Consider the following 20657-nt stretch of genomic DNA (forward strand, 5'->3'; position numbering starts at 1 on the left):
AGTCTAAGGCAGAGAGCTATTGATATTGCACATGAAAGTCATTAGTATATTTGGATTACCAAAAACTGTAAAAAGTGACAATGGTAGCCCATTTCAGTCATATGAATTTAAGCAGTTTGCAGAGAACATGGGATTTGTACATCGACGGATCACCCCCAAATGGCCCCGGGCCAATGCCCAGGCTGAGAGTTTTAACAAACCAATCATGAAAGCGATACGCTCTGCTCATATTAATCAGAAGAATTGGAAACAGGAAATGTACAAATTTTTACGGCAATACCGTGCAACTCCACATACATCAACAGGACAAACTACGTACAGACTACTTTTTATTCGGGAACCAAGAACAAAATTACCACAGACCTCGGAGAAATCAGTTGAACTAGTTCTTGATGAGATGGTGAGGACACGCGATAGTGAAGCGAAACGCATCATGAAACAGTATGGTGATCAAAGAAACCGTGCAATGAACTCGAATATTCAAGTTGGAGATACTGTTTTGATGAAGAAGGAGATTCGTGGAAACAAACTGCTGCCAGTTTATGACACAAACCCTAGGAGAGTGTCAGATAAGAAAGCCTCGATGGTGACCGTAGATGACTCTGTTACACGCAATGCATCGATTTTCAAGAAAATCATTGATCATGTTCGTAGTGATCTTATGGACAAAGTGATGTTAAAGTTCGAGGATGAAGATCTAAAGTGGCCAGAATCAAAGTTACCCGAATCTTCCATGAGGAATCCAATTGATGCTAGTCCAAAGCAGGGTATGTCTGTATCGCCTAAGGATAAAGCGACTCCAAGTGTTACTTTGAGCCCAAAGACACCAGTTGTGCGCCGTAGTGGTCGGGAAAGGAAACAACCAGTCAGCAGGGCTTGAAGCTAACTTTTTATGTCACCAGTCCAGACGGACTGATGGGGTATAATTTCAACCAGTCCGCAGAAAAATTTACCAGTCCAACAGTTTTCCAGAAATAATTAAACATAGTCTGTTAATGTTATTAAAATGAAATTTAACTCAATATGCCTCAGACAATATTGTAACACTTAAGGGATTTATATATACGAACCAGATTTGTTTAATATTTACAGATCGAAGAATGTCAAATGTGGGTATAAAATTTTATAAGTATATTTTCCAAAATGCTGCTTTACAAAATTAACCAGTCCCATCGGACTGACTAAAACAAATGTATGTCAGTCCACAAGACTTTTAACCAGTCACAGACTGACGGGCATATGTTAATTTCGAGCCCTGGTCAGGCTGAAAGACTTTGTGCTATAGTGAGTTAGGGGAACCTACAGTGAACGGGGCATAATAATCCCCCGTAGGTTAATGAGGGCTAATTAAGCTCTTAATTGTGTATCACATTTGTTTAATTGAATGTCAAGCAACATGTTAATCATTTTATGAAAAATAAAAAATAAAAAACTGGGTAAACTGGGTAAGTCTTTATTTCTGTGATTTTGTATTCCTCATCTGTACTTGACAGTTATAAAAAAAACAACTTAGGATGAAAATCTAAAGCATGTAATGAATCCGGAATTTATAATGTTATATGTGATTGGTTTTCAATATATAGAGGGAGCACGGAATAAAATGGCGGAACCCATGAATAGTGTGTTTTGATTGATTAGCGAGTATACAGCTAATAATCTACAAAGACAGTACACTGGGCGTCTAGCAGAAGGGGAATTTCATTTCCAAAAGAATGGTCCCCCCCTCCCCATCTAATTTATCGTACTTAAGTGAAATCTGATTATCACTTGGGACACGCCAATGACCATTTCATGCTTTGCTCGGTCCAATGGTCACACCATATATACATATTATTAAGCAAAGCTTTGACAGGCTGATGGCCCATTCATGAAGCAAGGCTCTAAAGCTAACACATATGTAAAAGAAAAAAAGTCAAACTCAGCAAAAGAAAAAGAGACTACCTCTACATACGTTCAGTGAAATGTTCGTGATCCATATGGGTGACATCACTGTTTTATTCTGACATTAGTTGCTTCAACAGTTACCTGTGTTTTAATTTTGATTGCCAAAAATACAAGACTCTGGCTGGCATGCAATTTGTAATTTAAATACTCAATTTGTTAAAAATAAATAGCATAATTATTTTTGTGGCAGTTTTTAGCAAATCATCAAATAGAAAATGGTAATACGACTAAAAAGATGAACAAGTCCATAAGTTTTTTTTCAAATAAAGAAAAAAGGATATATAGATCTATATGCTTACTTTTTTTTATCAGTTGAATTTGTTTATTTACAAACAGAACGTAGAACACACTGTCTATACTTGTTTGGTTTGAAATACAAAACAGCAAAGCTATATGTGACATCACAATGTACTGTGTACGTTGGCTGGCATTACATTTCCTCGTTAAATAGGCGGATCATATCGTTCTCGGAATCTCCTCATATATTCCGCCTATAATGTTTGGATGTTACAGTGCGTTTATCACAAGGCGAATTGTTATAGACAATGAATGTTTCAAGGGTTATTTCTACTTCTAATATTCACTGTACTTAATTAACAGCATTATTATATAACTAATTATCACTTGGCACGCCGCGCCAATGACCATTTCATGCTTCGCTTGGTCCAACGGTCACATCGTTTATACATGTATATTATTTTTGTAAACAATAAGAGGGGAGGGTATACATGTAGAATTCTACCCGATAAAACCGTAGACTTGTTTACATCATTACCGATTTCCTCGTTACTTGAGTCATCTGAATTATTATCCTCTTCTCTCGGGAAAAGGACTGACTCGTATTCTTCAGCTTCTGTTTTGGACTTTCTAAGTTTGCGCAGTCTGGACATCGTGTTAGTCGGTGGAAAACTGATTTACGGCAAATACAGATTCGTTTGCGGCCAATATACAAGATGTTAAGTTGTACGTAAAATGATTCCGGAAATTTTTGCGAGTCATTCTCTCATCAGTGGGCAAACGTGCCAATGAGCACAAAGTTTTAGGTGTAAATATTTATTTGGTTTAAAGGCATACTATAGAAAACTGAAAGACGAAGTTTTTCAAGCAAAACTTGCTAATGATGCATGCCCTATTAAGGCACTCGCTTCTCACCACTGCGACCCGAGTTTTATCCCCTTGATCAATCTGACCAAAGCATGCCAAGAAATCCCGTCCGGTCTGAATTCGTTGGCTTCAATAGGACCATATTACATGCTGATTAATAGTAGCCGTCGCTTATCTCTTAATTGCGGTCACTGATTTATAACGGTTTTTCTATACCGGAAATTTTGCTAGGAATTTCTTGGCATGTACAGTCCTAATATATAGGTCTGTACTTTAGTCAGATTGTCCCCTTGATCGGCAGTGGTTGTATGTAATGCGAGAGGATATGGTGATATCCTGCTCGGACACATGGTTTTCTTCCGGGCACTCCTGTTTATGTTAACTTTCGGCTTTCTTCCCATATGTATGTGATTCTCCTTTCGCCCTGTTTGGGAAATAAATCTATTCAGAGCTGAAAGCTAGCTCAAATCATCTTCACAAGTCAAGGGTTATTGATTCGTTACCTCGCACTGTAACGAATCGATTCGTTACAGTGCGAGGTAACGAATCAATAACCCTTGACTTGTGAAGATGATTTGAGCTAGCTTTCAGCAAGTCAAGGGTTATTGATCAATAACCCTTGACTTGTGAAGATGAGCTCAAGTGGGCTTTTCTGATCACCCTTTTCCCGTCCTTTGTCATTCTGTCTGTAAACTTTTCACATTTTTTTTTTACAGTACAACGGCCAAATTCAGCTAAACTTGGCAAAAAAGCATCATTGGGTGGAGGGGATTAAAATTTGTTTAAATGTAGGACAACGTCCTTCTCCAAGGGGAGATAATAGCGAATACACAGATAATTTTTAAAAATCTTCACCAGAACCAGCGGGTCAATTTCAACAAAACTTTGCACAAAGCATCCGTAGGGGATTCAAGTTTGTTCAAATGAAAGGCCATGCTTTTCTAATGATTCAAGTTCGTTAAAATCATACCCCCCCCCTTTGGGTTAAGGTGGGGCCACAATTGCAATTGGGGATCAAAGTTTTACATGTGAATATATATAGGGATCTTTTAAGGAAGAGCAGGAGGGGGCGAGGTGTCCTATAAGTGTTTTGCACTCAAGAGCATATATATACATGTACGTGTTTTTAGATGTCCTACTTGAACTACGGAGCGCCAAATTAACATAAAGATATTAACATGAAGATATCTTCAATTATTTGAAGATATCATCAATTCAATTATTGCTCTCTTCAATTCATTTGATGAGAGCATCAATTTAGTAGAAACAATTAATTTAGAGCTCGGTATAAATAATTTGATGATCTCTTTAATTCAATTGAAGATATCTTTAAATCATTTACAATGTTTCTGTATAAGGAATTAATGCGCACATCTACTTCTTTAAAGAGAACAATAATTCAATTAAAAATATCATTAATTCAATTGTGGATATGTTGAATTGAAGATATCTTTAATTATATAGTTGCTCTTTCTAAAAGAATTATTGCTCTCTTCAAATGAATTAAAGATATCATTAATTCAATTGAAGAGAGCAATAATTGAATTAATGCGCGCATTAAATCAATTATTGCTCTCATCAAATGAATTAATGCGCGCATCAATTCAATTATTGCTCTCATCAATTGATTTAATGCGCGCATTATATCAATTATTGCTCTCTTCAATTGAATTGTAGCGCGCATCAATTCAATTGTTGATACCATTAATTCATTTGAAGATATCATTAATTCAATTAAAGCGCGCATCAATTCAGCTGAAGAATTAATGCTATCATCAATTCAATTTAAAATGCGCGCAATAATTCAGAATTGAAGATATCATTAATTATTTGAAGAGATCTTTAATTAAATTGTTGCACGCATCAAATGAGTTGATGATATCTTCAAATAATTGAAGATATCTTCAATTATTTGAGTTTATGTTAATTTGGCGCTCCATATGCTTCAAGAAGGAAATAATGCCATGTCTAACTACAGAATAATACGTTCGTCAATACAACCTATCATTGGGTCAAATGCTGTCTGACGTGTTTCATACCGATTGTTAGGCCGTTCTTGACACACTGATTTTGACTACGGATAACTCCGTTTACCTGATCATGATATAGGGCTCACGGAGGGTGTGACCGGTCGACAGGGAATGGTTACTCCTTCTAGGCATCTCACCCCACCTCTGGTATATCATCCAGGGGTCCGTGTGTGTTTGCCCAACTCTCTATTTTGTATTGCTTATAGGAGTTATGAGATTGATCACTGCTCGTTATCTTCACATTATTATGTAGTATCTTGATTTGTATTTTGTAGGCGACGTTAAAAGAAATCTTATTTCCAACCGTTTACCATCTTCCCATGTCAAGGGTTTCTGATCCGCTCCTCTCCTCACAAGAGGAGGGGAGCGGATCAGAAACCCTCGACATGGGAAGATGACCGTTCACAAAACCCTCCACTATATCATGGACTCCATGCAGTCCCAAATCATCACGATGAAATTTATGGGTTAATTGGAACAGAGTTAATCCCCGTGTATTTTGGTCGTCTACACAATTCTTTCCTTGAGCTGTTTTTAAAAATAGTAAAACGGATATTCAAATTTTGTGAATCATCTTCTTCATATTTTATTCAGTGTAGCACCGTTTCATTATAATTCATGTACGAGTTGTCTATGTGAGTAAGTTTTACGACAATGATTGCCATTTGTCAATTTTGTCTATTGTACTTACTGATAAAACATTTACATTTGAAAATGAATAAGAATTTCATTTATTTTAATGTTATTTCATGGAATTTTCAAAAAATACAGCAAGTACATCTACCAACTCAAGTTTACGACATATGAAGCAACCTGGAAAATGTGCAGCCTGTCACACTCCAAAGTTTTGTTGACTTTTCGCCGATTGTCGTGTCTCCGGTCTCAGATTTTGGTATTGAGAGGTATATTGTTTATATTTACATGATGGATAATTGGATTAGTGTGATTTTAACGCTATCTGTAAATCTGCATAATGAATTTTGCAGAGAAAACTCGGGTTACTGTAAAGTTGTACCACACTATATATGTATGACAATTTTGAAAATATCCTGAAGACTATGATGAATTATTATGATGAAAAATAAGTGAAAAAGTACGTTAGTTTCGTCCATTTTCATAAAATCACCTAACAATTTGAAAGATGTTACGTAAATAATTGTATTTGTACCGGCTCGTAGATTTACCCCAAAACACCCCAAAAATACCCAAGAACACCCCAAAACACAATGAAAAGACCCTAAAACACAATTTAAAACAAAATATTGGTTAAAACTATGTTATTTACGCAGAAAACTGAACAATTTCGCTGTATATTATTTGAAATGGTATCAATATACATAAAAGAGTTATTTCAAGATCGATAACTCGGTTAATTTTTCCTGCTCATCGGAGTCACATGACATATAAATGTATATTTTGTATTTAAATAAAATCTAAAAAAAAATAACAAAAGAAGAAAATTTTTTAGATTTTAACTGATATTTAAAGAAAAAAATTAATGAAAATTCATATTTAATCAATGATCGATATTATAGGCTAAATTATTACATCAAAGGAAAGCAATTAAACTTTAATTACTGGAGACCATTGCAAAGCAGATATGAGTAGATTGTAAAATAAACATAATTCGAAAGTAAAGAAGACTCATGATTGTGCAATCGGCGGCATCAAATAATTTACTGTTTTGATCATTTAACAAAATATTCATATTGTTTGTTTTACACCAAATGCTATTGGTTAAATTATTTATTGGTTAAAATTTTTACTAAAAAAATTAATTTTTCTTTAATATATGAACGATATTGGTTGTTTACTAAGCTGTTCTATGATATTTTTGGGTATTCTTGGGTGTTTTGGGGTAAATCTATGTTCCCTTATTTGTACTGTATCATTAAACAGGTTGGGAACACTTCCCCATTAGCGAGATATTCTTGTTAAAACACGATTATCCCTCTCTAGCGAGAATAAATATATCCCGTACAACCGAGAAAAACACCCGTGGAGTACATCTTTTCGTGATTCACGTGAAAAGAAGAAAAAGTGCTAAAATCTCTGATACTTCTGCAAATATATTAATCAAAACAAAAACACTCACGATGTGTATTGGATTTCAGACTGCTACGCTGCAACTTTGACATGCAATTTCATGACTATGTTGTCAATTTCATAGAAACAATTCACATCATGTTTATTGCGTGTCACACTTATTCAGCATTGCACAGGATTTGACATTATTTTCAATAAAGACACCAAAACACCTGTTTATGGTAATGTTTATTTCTCACTAAAGAGGGATAATTGCATTTTAGCGAGAATATCTCGCTATAGGAGAAGTGTTCCCAACCTGTTGAATCACTAGGCCTATTTGCAGTCTCATTGCTGAAGTGTTAAACCTGGGAAATAGTGAATTGTTATTTACATAGATTGTCAATTTTACTCAATATTTTTCACATAACTTAATTCAAAGTTGAACAAGTTGTAAATCTAAATCATGAATATTTTTAAGCTTGAATTTTTAAAGTTGCGTAAAAGTACATATTAGTAAAAAGATTTCGAAAAATTTATATTTTATGCACTAGGCCTATATCGAAAAAAAATTCATTGTAATCTATTCATCATGGCTATAATTGATGAGTTTAGGTGTGACACAAGATGTTAGCAGTTCCACATTCAAGCGTCTGAAGCTGCCCGGTAATAAAGACCCGCTCCCCGTGTTTATGGAGGAGGAGGTCCAGTCAATCCTAAACAGAATCACTGGGGTCGATCTCAAGAAGGCTGCAGAGATACAGCCTACATTGAAGCCTAATAAGCCTGTGTTCAAAGTCATCCCAGAGAAGGAACTCAGAAGGGTAGGTATCATTACTTTTTACAGCAGGTATTTTAAACATGTTTCATTGATCTATAGTCAGATAAACTTGTTAACACTCCTATTAAATTCATGCAAATGAAATTTCCATCCATAATTAGAAAATAGAGTAGAGTCTGCTTGAATTTAGGACTTTTACTTTTATTTCGCCCTATCTTGAGTTTTGAAGAAGAAAATAATTTCTAGTAAAACAGAAAATAAAAAAGGTGTTGGCCCAAGTACACTGTGGCAGTTCAGGGGTGTGTTTTACATTGTAAGTACTTATGACTAAGACTGGAAATGTTACATCATAACTTCTAAAAACTTGTCAACTTAATTTTGTGAGATTATACTTGTACTGAATTTAATTACATAACTAAATTCTTCTTATTCATAATAAAATCACGGTTAATCAACGTAAAGAATAAAATAAATTGCAAAAGATTTTGGTTTAAGTCAAAAGTTGTTTTTTTTTTTTTGGTAAAACATGGCCCTGATTTCTACAATCATGATTGTAAAATCTGCTTATGATTTTAGAAACAGTAGTACTCAAGGCTGTAAACATCATTGAAGACCATTGTCTGAAGTTGAATGAGATTTCTTTTTTGCTGTTAGTTACAAGCAGAGGCCGTTAAAACACAAAGAATTCAGATAGAACAGAGACCACCATTTATGAGTCCTAGGAAGGAAATCAATGTAGAACTGGCCCGAAACCCCGAGATTGCTCCTGTCATGACAAATAATCTACTGTTCATCGACACGTCAGCGTACACACGACCAGAGAGAGCAAACAAGGTAAGGATCATATACAGTTATTGAATGGGTCCTCAGACAACAGCTGTTTTGTTTGACCCTCTAACGGATCTGTTGCCCGAAGCGTAGGCAGTAGGCTTCGGGCAACAGATCCATTCGAGGGTCAAACAAAACAGCTGTTGTCCGAGGACACAGTCTATAACTGTTTTGTTATACACCTTCATTTTTTAAAGGTTCTTTTTACGAGATGCACATGGTTTGTTGACTTCGAATTTTTAACAAGACAGTGTTAAAAATCTTCTTCTCAAGAACCACTGAACCAGAAAAGCTGATATTTACAGGACAGCTTTCTGACATAATGCAGATTCAAGTTTGTTAAAATCCTGGCCCCCGGGGGTTGGATGGGGCCACAATAGGTGATCAAAGTTTTACATACAAATATATAAGGACAATCTTTAAAAATCTTATTCTCAAGAACCACTGAGCCAGAAAAGCTGATATTTACTTGAAAGCTTTCTGACATAGTGCAGATTCAAGTTTGTTAAAATGATGGCCCCCGGGGGTCGGATGGGGCCACAATAGGGGATCAAAGTTTTACATACAAATATATAGGAAAAATCTTCTTCTCAAGAACCACTGAGCCAGAAAAGCTGATATTTACATGAAAGCTTTATGACATAGTGCAGATTCAAGTTTGTTCAAATCATGGCCCCTGGGGGTAGGATGGGGCCACGAGGGGGGATCAAAGTTTTACATACAAATATATAGGAAAAATCTTTAAAAATCTTCTTCTCAAGAACCGTTGGCCCAAAGAAGTTCACATTTACATGAAAGCTTTCTGACATAGTGTAGATTCAAGTTTGCAAAAACCATTGCCTCCAGGGGTAGATTGGGGCCATAATAGGGACTATGGTTTTACATGCAAATATATATGGAAAGTCTTCTGATATGGACCAAGGTGACTCAGGTGAGTGATGTGGCCCATGGGCCTCTTGTTCTTATTCCTGTTTAGCGTTTCTTCTGTATTTCATCATCAGTTAAATCACTGAACCTCGCCATTGCGTAAACCAAAGTAGCGGACCAGAATCACGTGACTTGCTTAGCCAATGGAAATACTGTACATGTAAGGCAGATTATTATACCTCAGAATGTTTTTGCTTTATAAATGTTAGGTGAATAAACTTGCTATTTCTTCTGGATAACGCTAGCCATGAAATAGTTTCAGAACTATCTGCCCTAGGGAAATAGTCTCAAAACTATGTACCGGATGCTATATTTTCCTGCGTTTTCTTTTCTGTGATGTCAAAGTCTGATATAACTGTAATTAGTTTACCACTTGGATCATCTCGGTTGATTCCATCTAATGCCGAATGTTAGTTTACTTCACTTTGGTATGTATGACACAAGTAAAGTCTACTTTGGTATAATAAAACACTTACAGTATTTACTGACTATTCGGACAATAGCAAGTTTATTGTCCCCCTCGACAGTAACTATTTCCCTCGGCTGTGCCTCGGGAAATATTTGCTGTCTTGGGGGACAATAAACTTGCTATTGTCCTCATATCCAGTAAATAGGTGTATACTATTGCCCGGTCAACAGTTCATAAACTGTTGACCGGTCAATAGACCATGAGTGTGTGAATTGGTTTAACAGTTGAAATATTAGTTCTGAATCGTATTAGTTTTATATCGGAAAGAAAATGGAGGTGTATAACAATATCTATTAATGCCTCGCTGGTATTTATTGACCAGGTAATACAATATCTATTAATGCCCAGTGAGTATTTATTGACCAGGTAACACAATATCTATTAATGCCCCGCGGATATTTATTGACCAGGTAATACAATATCTATTAATGCCCCGCGGGTACTTATTGACCAGGTAACACAATATCTATTAATGCCCTGTGGGTATTTATTGACCAGGTAACACAATATCTATTAATGCCCTGTGGGTATTTATTGACCAGGTAACACAATATCTATTAATGCCCTGCAGGTATTTATTGACCAGGTAACACAATATCTATTAATGCCCTGCAGGTATTTATTGACCAGGTAACACAATATCTATTGATGGGATATGTTAGCAGGTAATCTCAACTGAGATTCAACTCAGCTGGAAATTTGTAGCAACAACCACGCTCGCTAGGTGGTGCGTCATGTTCTATTTTTATTTCTACAGGAAAAGTGGGACGAGGTTCCACCCTATTTTTTACGGGCTAGTATGGATAAACCTAGAGCCTACGAATGATGCGAAGTTGATCGTTCGGATCTAAAATAGCTATATTTAGCGTATCTCACGTGATTAGGCACATTCCAGAAAATCCCTTTGAGATTGAAGCGATTAAGCAGAGCGAGTATATGTAAACATTTACTTAACGGTGAAATACGCAACAAAGAGTGACATATTAATAAATTTTATGCATAAATAAATTATACTGAGGTCAAACATGGACGATAATTGCCTGTGTTCATATAGTATTTGATTGATTTAGATATCCAAGGAAAGATAACTCCCATTATTAACGTACTCACAACGTACCGGTGGTATACAATAATACAATGTTTATACATTTCTGAACGATGAGTGAATCTTTATTTTCATCAGAATCTTTTCCATCACACTCACAGACCAGGTCCCTATACCCCTACCAGTGTCAATCTGTGACTGATAGCAGTGCGGTATTTAATTTGATATAGTCTAGAGGAAATTCGAAATATGGTAGTGACATTTCTTCCTCACTGAATTAGTTGGATTTTTAACGTTTAAAGAAAAGTGGGGTATGGACTGGGGGGTTAAAAATGCTATTTGCGAAATTTTCAACAATATTAATTACGAGGCAAGGCAAAAGGGGTCATAAGCTACAGATGATGCAATTTTCACTTGCAAGTTGCACTGCCACCAGTTACGCTTAATTAGACTTACTTACAGATAAATAAAGTAACTTACAAATATTTTATTTATTTATTTATCTATCATTTCATTTCATTTTTTTTTATATCATGATTTGTACTTGAATGAAGAGTCATCGCAATAAAGGGACATTAATTATTAGTGTTACAAAAAAATCTGATCATGCAGTTTTTAAATTTCTGAATTTTGAAAAAATAAAAATAAATAAATAATAGATTCTGATACCACTCAGCCCCCCAACTGGCCAGAGAGTTCTGCTTCTGTCAGTTCTGATGCAACTAGCTCAGCCCCCAGACTGGCCAGAGAGTCCACTGTTTCGGTAAATTCTGATAATGATGCAACTCAGCCTTTCACTTCAGAGAAGTGATTGACTGTTAAACTCTATCACTATTAATGCTGCATTGTTTACCATCTGGATTTGAAAATCCCAAAATAAAGAAGAGTTCCTATGATCTGTTATTTTATTAATGATATGTAGTAACTACCCATCTCTACTATATTATATATAGATCAACATAGGAACTCTTTAATATCAGGAGATAAATAATTACGTTTTGGGAGTCTTCATTTGAACAAAAAATGTAGTGACTTTTTATTTTGGGATTTTCATATCTAGAGTGTAGACGGTAAACAATGATAGAGTTAATTTAACGGCCATGTCACCTTAGGCTAAGTGCACATTAATTATCAGAACTGGCTGGAGTTGAATGTGAATTTCCAGACATGAATTATGAGGGACTGCTCCGAGATTTGGTAAAGGTGTTGACCAGTCCAAATATCTAGCCGAGCTGACAGTCTTGATTAGTCAGCAGGATGTGGGTGATGATGGATTTGGTAAATAAGCATGCATTGCACTAGTACAAGTAAGCAAATATTTGGGAGTCACCTTTCTTGATGGGGGGGGGGGGGGTAATTAGATTGAAGTATACAGAACTTTCTTACTTATTACAGAGTCCCTGAACAATTAAAAAATTTTAAGTACTTTGATTTTATGAATTTTGTCCCCACAGGACAAGGCAGTGATTGTGAGGGACACCGAGGGAACACTGAGAAAGGCTAAACACGACGAGAGAGAACGTGCCATACAGATCGCCTTCCCAGTCAAGGGCAGGACAGTCTTCCCATCACATTTCTTCTCACCGGAATACCTTCAGGTATCACTCTTAGGTTCTATTCGTAGTGACCAATGAAAGCTTCACTCATATCCGATCATCCATTGACTAAGAACATAGACTATGACCTCTGTATCATTGGGAGTGCATCACCTTCTAACTGTAATTCTCTGTTGGTAGAGAGATGTCAAAGTCTGAATTTACAGAAGAATTGGTTTGACGTCTTTACTAGCCAAGGGTTCTCTTTCTGAAACACTGTTAATTATCTAATAATTTTTACCCAGAATGCATTAGAGAACTGCCGCTACAGCTATGTATTGGACAAGGTGTGCGTACAGTATGAGCCGGATGACCCAGAGTTCATCAGGGTAAGTAACGGTGAGATCGTAATCGTCAGCTGTGAAACAAAAACAAAATGATGTGAAAATGATTTCTCGGCAAACATCACATTTCTGATAACTTATCAGGGTCTTTTTCCTCTTTAGATTTCTTGCCACATTTTTGACCATATCCTGGAGCGAGGGGAGTTTGACTTCCTCCGTGGAACCCGTCACTTTGGATCACTGGTATTCTACCTCGCTCTGTGTAGGAGGGACCGCCCCCTGGTTTTGGACATGTTACAGAGACATCTGTAGGTTCCCCCTGTCTGGTCTGAAACAGTTCTGTTCAATTTCAATTCAGCTGTTGATAGCAGATATCTGCTGAATTACTGTATATGTTTTTCTGAGTTATGACTGTTCATAGGATATTTGTGAAAGTGAGTTTTGGGGATTCTTGAGGGGTTGGTGGGTGATGTTGGTTGGGGTCTGAATAAACATACTTAGACTATATGATAAATGTCTATTAAATTTTCATTTTTTTTCGTAGAGATCATATTTTTTTTTGACAAAGTGTTTAAGTTTGTACACTTAGTTTTCTGAAGCACTCAATAATTGACACAACTAGATAGCCCTAAATAAAAAAAAGTGTTAATGTGTTTTATCGATGTAGTATCCACAAAGTATAAAAGATACAGAAATATCAAGCGATAAAGCTTCCATCATTTCACATCAGAAAATTCCACTTGTTAATGTTTTAGGTGGTGAGGTGTGAAAATTACTAATGGTACAATGTCAAAGTACTTAGTACTGACAGAACTGGTTAGTCCACGTGTGTATCAAGTGTTTCCATACGTAACTGCTTTCGGTCCAAGTTGCACACAAGACCTTCACCGGAGTTCCCCTGATCTTGGCCTAGTTTTAACTCTTACTTGTTTTAACTCTTACTCCATCCTTGTTGTTTCGTGTTCTTGTCCCCCGTTCTGTTTCAGACTTCCCATTTTTCTGATATGATATGGTGTTCATGTCATTTGTATTGAGCATTTCAAGATAAATTGTATACACAACATTTAATGATGTATTGCTGAATGAAATACTCATACGATTCATAAGTCGAGATGAAGATTAGCAATAAGTCAAAGAACAAGGTGCGATTGTATACATGAAAAGGCCCAAAAAATTTCTCTCTATAAAATGTGTCTGGAATTAACCTTAATCAGCGTTTTAAGAAAGTAAAATATATGCCAGGTATACTATGTCAACAACATCATTATGGTATTCTTAATTGGATGGCATTATGACATCATGAATAAGACATTTCCCGCCTTTTTTTCAAAATAAGCCTGAAAACTGCCAAATATCATACAGATTATTGCTCAGGAAAAGATGTGCGCATTTGTCGAGCAAAATGAAAATGATATATATTGTGTATTATTTTAAGATGAAAAACATACTTGAATATGAATTTGCTCGACGCATGCGCTGTATGTTTTCTGAAAGGAAAACCCCCTGAATTTGTGGCTATTTTCATTGAAAATGGCATTTCTGCAATTTTATGCCAACTTCTAGCTCTCGTCATATGACACAAATCATTTTGCTGATCAAACTGAGCGGATTTTGGGTTTGCTAATCTATTCCTTATTTCAATGTCAGGGTTTAAGCTCCAAGTGAAATCATCGATATTTTGGGCCAAATGACTTTAGAAACTGTACCTACTCCTTTCAAAAATACATCCTTCGGAGTTGAAATAAAATGTTTTAAAGGGATTTTGTACTGGAATTACGCAATATTTAAAATTTTAAGAATTGATTATAAAACTATGATGCGCTTAAAGAAAAATATATATCCATACTTAATTCCAATGAAAATATTAGTGATATTGTAAACCGTACCATAGGGCTGAAACGATTCACCTAAATATCGATACTGTTCAATATAAACCCTCGATTCAATGTTCAATTCATTGCCTCGATTTTCAGTGCAATACGTTTATTACAAACTGGTTCAGTAGAATACATCAGGTTCGGCCTGTAATGATTTTGTTACCTGCATGAGGGACAAAATAGCATCAAATAACACTCAGACTGTTGTTTACCTTACGAAAATAATAATAAACTTAAATCAATTTAAACTACAGAGTCAACATGCATCTTACCATTTGGCAATTTGGAAACATTTTGCTTTTAAAATTATGAATGTAAATCTTGGTAATTAAACTTTTCTTCAATGTTATTATTGGTTTCTTCTGTAAATTGTATCATATTGAAAGTATTGAATCGTGACATAAGCATTGCAATATGTATCGTATCGTGAAGGGGGCGTATCATTTCAGCCCTACCGTACCAATATTTTCTATACAAGACGTGTATATTGATATATACAAAATGCACCGCATCACAGACTAGAAAGGTTAAATGAACTCATATCCATCATGTTGCACTTTGTCAGGTTTTATCGGTATTATCAGATGTTAATTGCGATATTACTAACGTAACACTTGTCACTGAATTTTCTATAATATTGTATTATTGTTCTTTTGTTATAGACATTCCTGCCAATACAATCTACATGTTCATGTTTATAATAACAATTTTGTCAATAAATCTTAATCTTCAAGATTATGGTGGGCGTAACTTGAACTTAAATCCATGGCTTGTTTTATACCAGGGTCCTGGATGCTTGTGATGTCATCCAACTGGTGAAAAAAATCCACACACCAAAAGAACAGTCTAAATTTCTACCCTACACAACAAAAACCATACAGGTAGGATTTTATACCTCTACCCTACACAACGAAAACCGTACAGGTAGGATTTTATATCTCTACCCTACACAACAGAAAACAAACAGGTAGGATTTTATACCTCTACCCTACACAACGAAAACCATACAGGTAGGATTTTATATCTCTACCCTACACAACAGAAAACAAACAGGTAGTATTTTATACCTCTACCCAACACAACAAAAAACAAACGGGTAGTATTTTATACCTCTACCCAACACAACAAAAAACAAACGGGTAGTATTTTATACCTCTACCCAACACAACAAAAAACAAACAGGTAGTATTTTATACCTCTACCCAACACAACAAAAAACAAACAGGTAGTATTTTATATTTCTACCCAACACAACAAAAAAACAAACAGGTAGTATTTTATACCTCTACCCAACACAACAAAAAACAAACAGGTAGTATTTTATACCTCTACCCAACACAACAAAAAACAAACAGTATTTTATATCTCTACCCAACACAACAAAAAACAAACAGGTAGTATTTTATACCTCTACCCAACACAACAAAAAACAAACAGGTAGTATTTTATACCTCTACCCAACACAACAAAAAACAAACAGGTAGTATTTTATATCTCTACCCAACACAACAAAAAACAAACAGGTAGTATTTTATATCTCTACCCAACACAACAAAAAACAAACAGGTAGTATTTTATACCTCTACCCAACACAACAAAAAACAAACAGGTAGTATTTTATATCTCTACCCAACACAACAAAAAACAAACAGGTAGTATTTTATATCTCTACCCAACACAACAAAAAACAAACAGGTAGTATTTTATATCTCTACCCAACACAACAAAAAACAAACAGGTAGTATTTTATACCTCTACCCAACACAACAAAAAACAAACAGGTAGGATTTTATATCTCTACCCAACACAACAAAAAACAAACAGGTAGTATTTTATATCTCTACCCAACACAACAAAAAACACACAGGTAGGATTTTATATCTCTACCCAACACAACAAAAAACAAACAGGTAGTATTTTATATCTCTACCCAACACAACAAAAACCACACAGGTAGTATTTTATACCTCTACCCAGCACAACAAAAACCACACAGGTAGGATTTTATATCTCTACCCAACACAACAAAAAACAAACAGGTAGGATTTTATATCTCTACCCAACACAACAAAAAACAAACAGGTAGGATTTTATATCTCTACCCAACACAACAAAAACCACACAGGTAGTATTTTATATCTCTACCCAACACAACAAAAAACAAACAGGTAGTATTTTATATCTCTACCCAGCACAACAAAAACCACACAGGTAGTATTTTATATCTCTACCCAACACAACAAAAACCACACAGGTAGTATTTTATATCTCTACCCAACACAACAAAAAACAAACAGGTAGGATTTTATATCTCTACCCAGCACAACAAAAACCACACAGGTAGTATTTTATATCTCTACCCAACACAACAAAAACCACACAGGTAGTATTTTATACCTCTTCCCAACACAACAAAAAACAAACAGGTAGTATTTTATATCTCTACCCAACACAACAAAAAACAAACAGGTAGGATTTTATATCTCTACCCAACACAACAAAAAACAAACAGGTAGTATTTTATATCTCTACCCAACACAACAAAAAACAAACAGTATTTTATATCTCTACCCAACACAACAAAAAACAAACAGGTAGTATTTTATACCTCTACCCAACACAACAAAAAACAAACAGGTAGTATTTTATACCTCTACCCAACACAACAAAAAACAAACAGGTAGTATTTTATATCTCTACCCAACACAACAAAAAACAAACAGGTAGTATTTTATATCTCTACCCAACACAACAAAAAACAAACAGGTAGTATTTTATACCTCTACCCAACACAACAAAAAACAAACAGGTAGTATTTTATATCTCTACCCAACACAACAAAAAACAAACAGGTAGTATTTTATATCTCTACCCAACACAACAAAAAACAAACAGGTAGTATTTTATATCTCTACCCAACACAACAAAAAACAAACAGGTAGTATTTTATACCTCTACCCAACACAACAAAAAACAAACAGGTAGGATTTTATATCTCTACCCAACACAACAAAAAACAAACAGGTAGTATTTTATATCTCTACCCAACACAACAAAAAACACACAGGTAGGATTTTATATCTCTACCCAACACAACAAAAAACAAACAGGTAGTATTTTATATCTCTACCCAACACAACAAAAACCACACAGGTAGTATTTTATACCTCTACCCAGCACAACAAAAACCACACAGGTAGGATTTTATATCTCTACCCAACACAACAAAAAACAAACAGGTAGGATTTTATATCTCTACCCAACACAACAAAAAACAAACAGGTAGGATTTTATATCTCTACCCAACACAACAAAAACCACACAGGTAGTATTTTATATCTCTACCCAACACAACAAAAAACAAACAGGTAGGATTTTATATCTCTACCCAGCACAACAAAAACCACACAGGTAGTATTTTATATCTCTACCCAACACAACAAAAACCACACAGGTAGTATTTTATATCTCTACCCAACACAACAAAAAACAAACAGGTAGGATTTTATATCTCTACCCAGCACAACAAAAACCACACAGGTAGTATTTTATATCTCTACCCAACACAACAAAAACCACACAGGTAGTATTTTATACCTCTTCCCAACACAACAAAAAACAAACAGGTAGTATTTTATATCTCTACCCAACACAACAAAAAACAAACAGGTAGGATTTTATATCTCTACCCAACACAACAAAAAACAAACAGGTAGTATTTTATATCTCTACCCAACACAACAAAAAACAAACAGGTAGTATTTTATATCTCTACCCAACACAACAAAAAACAAACAGGAAATATTTTATACCTCTGTGTTAATGATTGTTCAATTACTAAATGCTACCCGTTTCTCAGCATCAGTTTTTTTCTTTTTTTTTCCAGAGAACTTTAGAGAAATACATCTTAAAAGTAACAAATCAAGAAGAAAACAGAAAATTCAATGAGGCCATGGAAAACATAAAAAGCCGTGGTCTGTCTGAGGTCATAGAGGTCAATAAATCGGAACGTGATCTTATAGAGAACTACCTCAAACAGTGACCAGACTCGGAATAGCGTGAGCTGTGTGTTAGTAGTTACCCGTGATACTGCGTACTCTTAATTATTCATAATATTTTGTAACATGGTACTCGTAATATTGCACACCAGTGTATTACTTGTAGTATTGCATACTGTGTGTATAAAAAAAATAAAAGTGTAATATAAAATCGCTGCCTTTGTTATTCTGAAAGGGAAGGTACAATGCATTCAAAGATGATATGGTAAATCAAGCCCAGACCCCACCCCCCACTAAGAGTGGCTTTGTTGTTTTGGGACCTCACAGATGACCTACTGCAATGTGTTTTTGCCTGTTCATAGATGACCTTCTGCAATGTGTTTTTGCCCGTCTTACAGATGACCTACTGCAATGTTTTTGCCCATTTTTCTGCATGGCCCATAAGCAGTTGAATCCATTTTTGACTTTTTCTCAGATACACATGGGCCAATCTTTACTCCGTTTGATATCCAATGGGCTGAAGAACCAGATTGAGGCGAATACTCCATGAACGATTCAATTTCTTTTCTTTTTTATTTTACGATTAAACACATTTGTTCAGTTCTTTCTTCAGTCAGGATTTTTACATATGCCCCTACATCCCAACCTGACCAGCGGGGATGGGGACTCGATGCTATTTGTGCAAACACTCACTTTCACACTAATGATAGACTTTCATGCAGAAGTATAGAGAAAGAAGACAGAGGGGAAAATTACTCTGACTGCTGAACAAATAATAATAATAAAAAAAATTGCCAATATGGGCTATGTTGTTCCATTCACCCTGTGCACAATCTAAAAGTCTTAAAATTTTGGTTACAAACCTAAATTAGTATTGATATACATGTACTTTGTTTTAAAGTAAAGGTTTTTTCCATTCATAAAATTATGTATGATCAGTGCAAATATGTATTAATGTACACATTTTATTGCTGATGTAATACTTATTGTACATGTACAATGTGATATAAAGTTCATTCATTCAGTTTTTTAAACAAATTCCATTTTCCTCAAATTGTTCTAGTATGCAGTTCTTTCTAAGAGCTATGTGTCTTTCAGTATAATATACATTTATTCAGATGTTCTTAGACTTTACTAGAAGCAGTGGTATTTCTTTACTTCAAGAAGAGTATATATAATGTTTTAAATGAAAATTTACAATATTAATTAACTCATTCTCTGAACAGCCAAGTAAAAATGCTTTCTTATCCATGACAATATTAATTGTTATCCTTCAGAATAATACAGTCAGTTTCATTGGTCGAGGGCTGGTCACGTGGAGGGAGACAATTTGTGATGTCTCCCTCACGTGCAGGGTGACAACTGTGTTGTCTCCCTTTTGAAGATAACTTAAGCGAGCAACGTAACCATAGGAAAATATGCGGGATCGTAAATCATAAACTTCAGCGTCAACATTAACGGTCACAAATAACAATTGAGAAGAAATATATTTCCATTCTAATGCAATTTTGCATTTCACTTGATGTTTACATTTTTTTTCTTGAAATACATAATACGAAATGTATACGTTTGACGTTATGTTTTTTTGCGTCATTCTACTGTGATGTCACAATTGAAAGCTTTCTCTCGTTTAACTTTCTCAAACCTCAATGATTTTAATTTTATTAACATATATATCTAATAAATGTATGACATTGAGTGTAAAACAAAATAATGCATGTAGTCAAGGGTAATATTTATTTCACCCCTC

The 20657-nt window shown here is 35.1% G+C and overlaps 2 protein-coding genes across 2 annotated transcripts in view; one reads left to right on the forward strand and one right to left on the reverse strand.

The window, feature by feature from the left end:
- LOC125664807 (uncharacterized) overlaps positions 1-2879 on the reverse strand; it is a 59323-nt gene extending 56444 nt beyond the window's left edge. The window contains exon 1 of the mRNA XM_056145329.1: positions 2720-2879. Within this exon, the coding sequence (XP_056001304.1) occupies positions 2720-2834 (115 nt within the window). The 5' untranslated portion in view covers positions 2835-2879. The remainder of the gene's footprint in view (positions 1-2719) is intronic.
- Positions 2880-5785: 2906 nt separating this feature from the next.
- On the forward strand, positions 5786-19118 carry LOC125669471 (28S ribosomal protein S22, mitochondrial-like). The gene is made up of 8 exons (XM_048904005.2): positions 5786-5980; positions 7719-7927; positions 8539-8718; positions 12608-12751; positions 12994-13077; positions 13195-13340; positions 15694-15790; positions 18796-19118. The coding sequence occupies exons 1-8, from the start codon at positions 5818-5820 to the stop codon at positions 18949-18951; spliced, it is 1179 nt and encodes a 392-aa protein (XP_048759962.2). The 5' UTR covers positions 5786-5817; the 3' UTR covers positions 18952-19118.
- The last annotated feature ends 1539 nt before the right edge of the window (positions 19119-20657 follow it).

The sequence above is a fragment of the Ostrea edulis genome, chromosome 1 (genome assembly GCF_947568905.1).
Source record: "Ostrea edulis chromosome 1, xbOstEdul1.1, whole genome shotgun sequence".
Classification (NCBI taxonomy): Eukaryota; Metazoa; Mollusca; class Bivalvia; order Ostreida; family Ostreidae; genus Ostrea; species Ostrea edulis.

Coding starts and splice junctions, on each gene's coding strand:
- LOC125669471 (XM_048904005.2), top strand. CDS start 5,818: ATGTTATTTCATGGAATTTTCAAAAAATACAGCAAGTACATCTACCAA. Junction 13,341..15,693: donor GACATGTTACAGAGACATCT/GTAGGTTCCCCC, acceptor GTTTTATACCAG/GGTCCTGGATGCTTGTGATG. Junction 15,791..18,795: donor ACACAACAAAAACCATACAG/GTAGGATTTTAT, acceptor TTTTTTTTCCAG/AGAACTTTAGAGAAATACAT.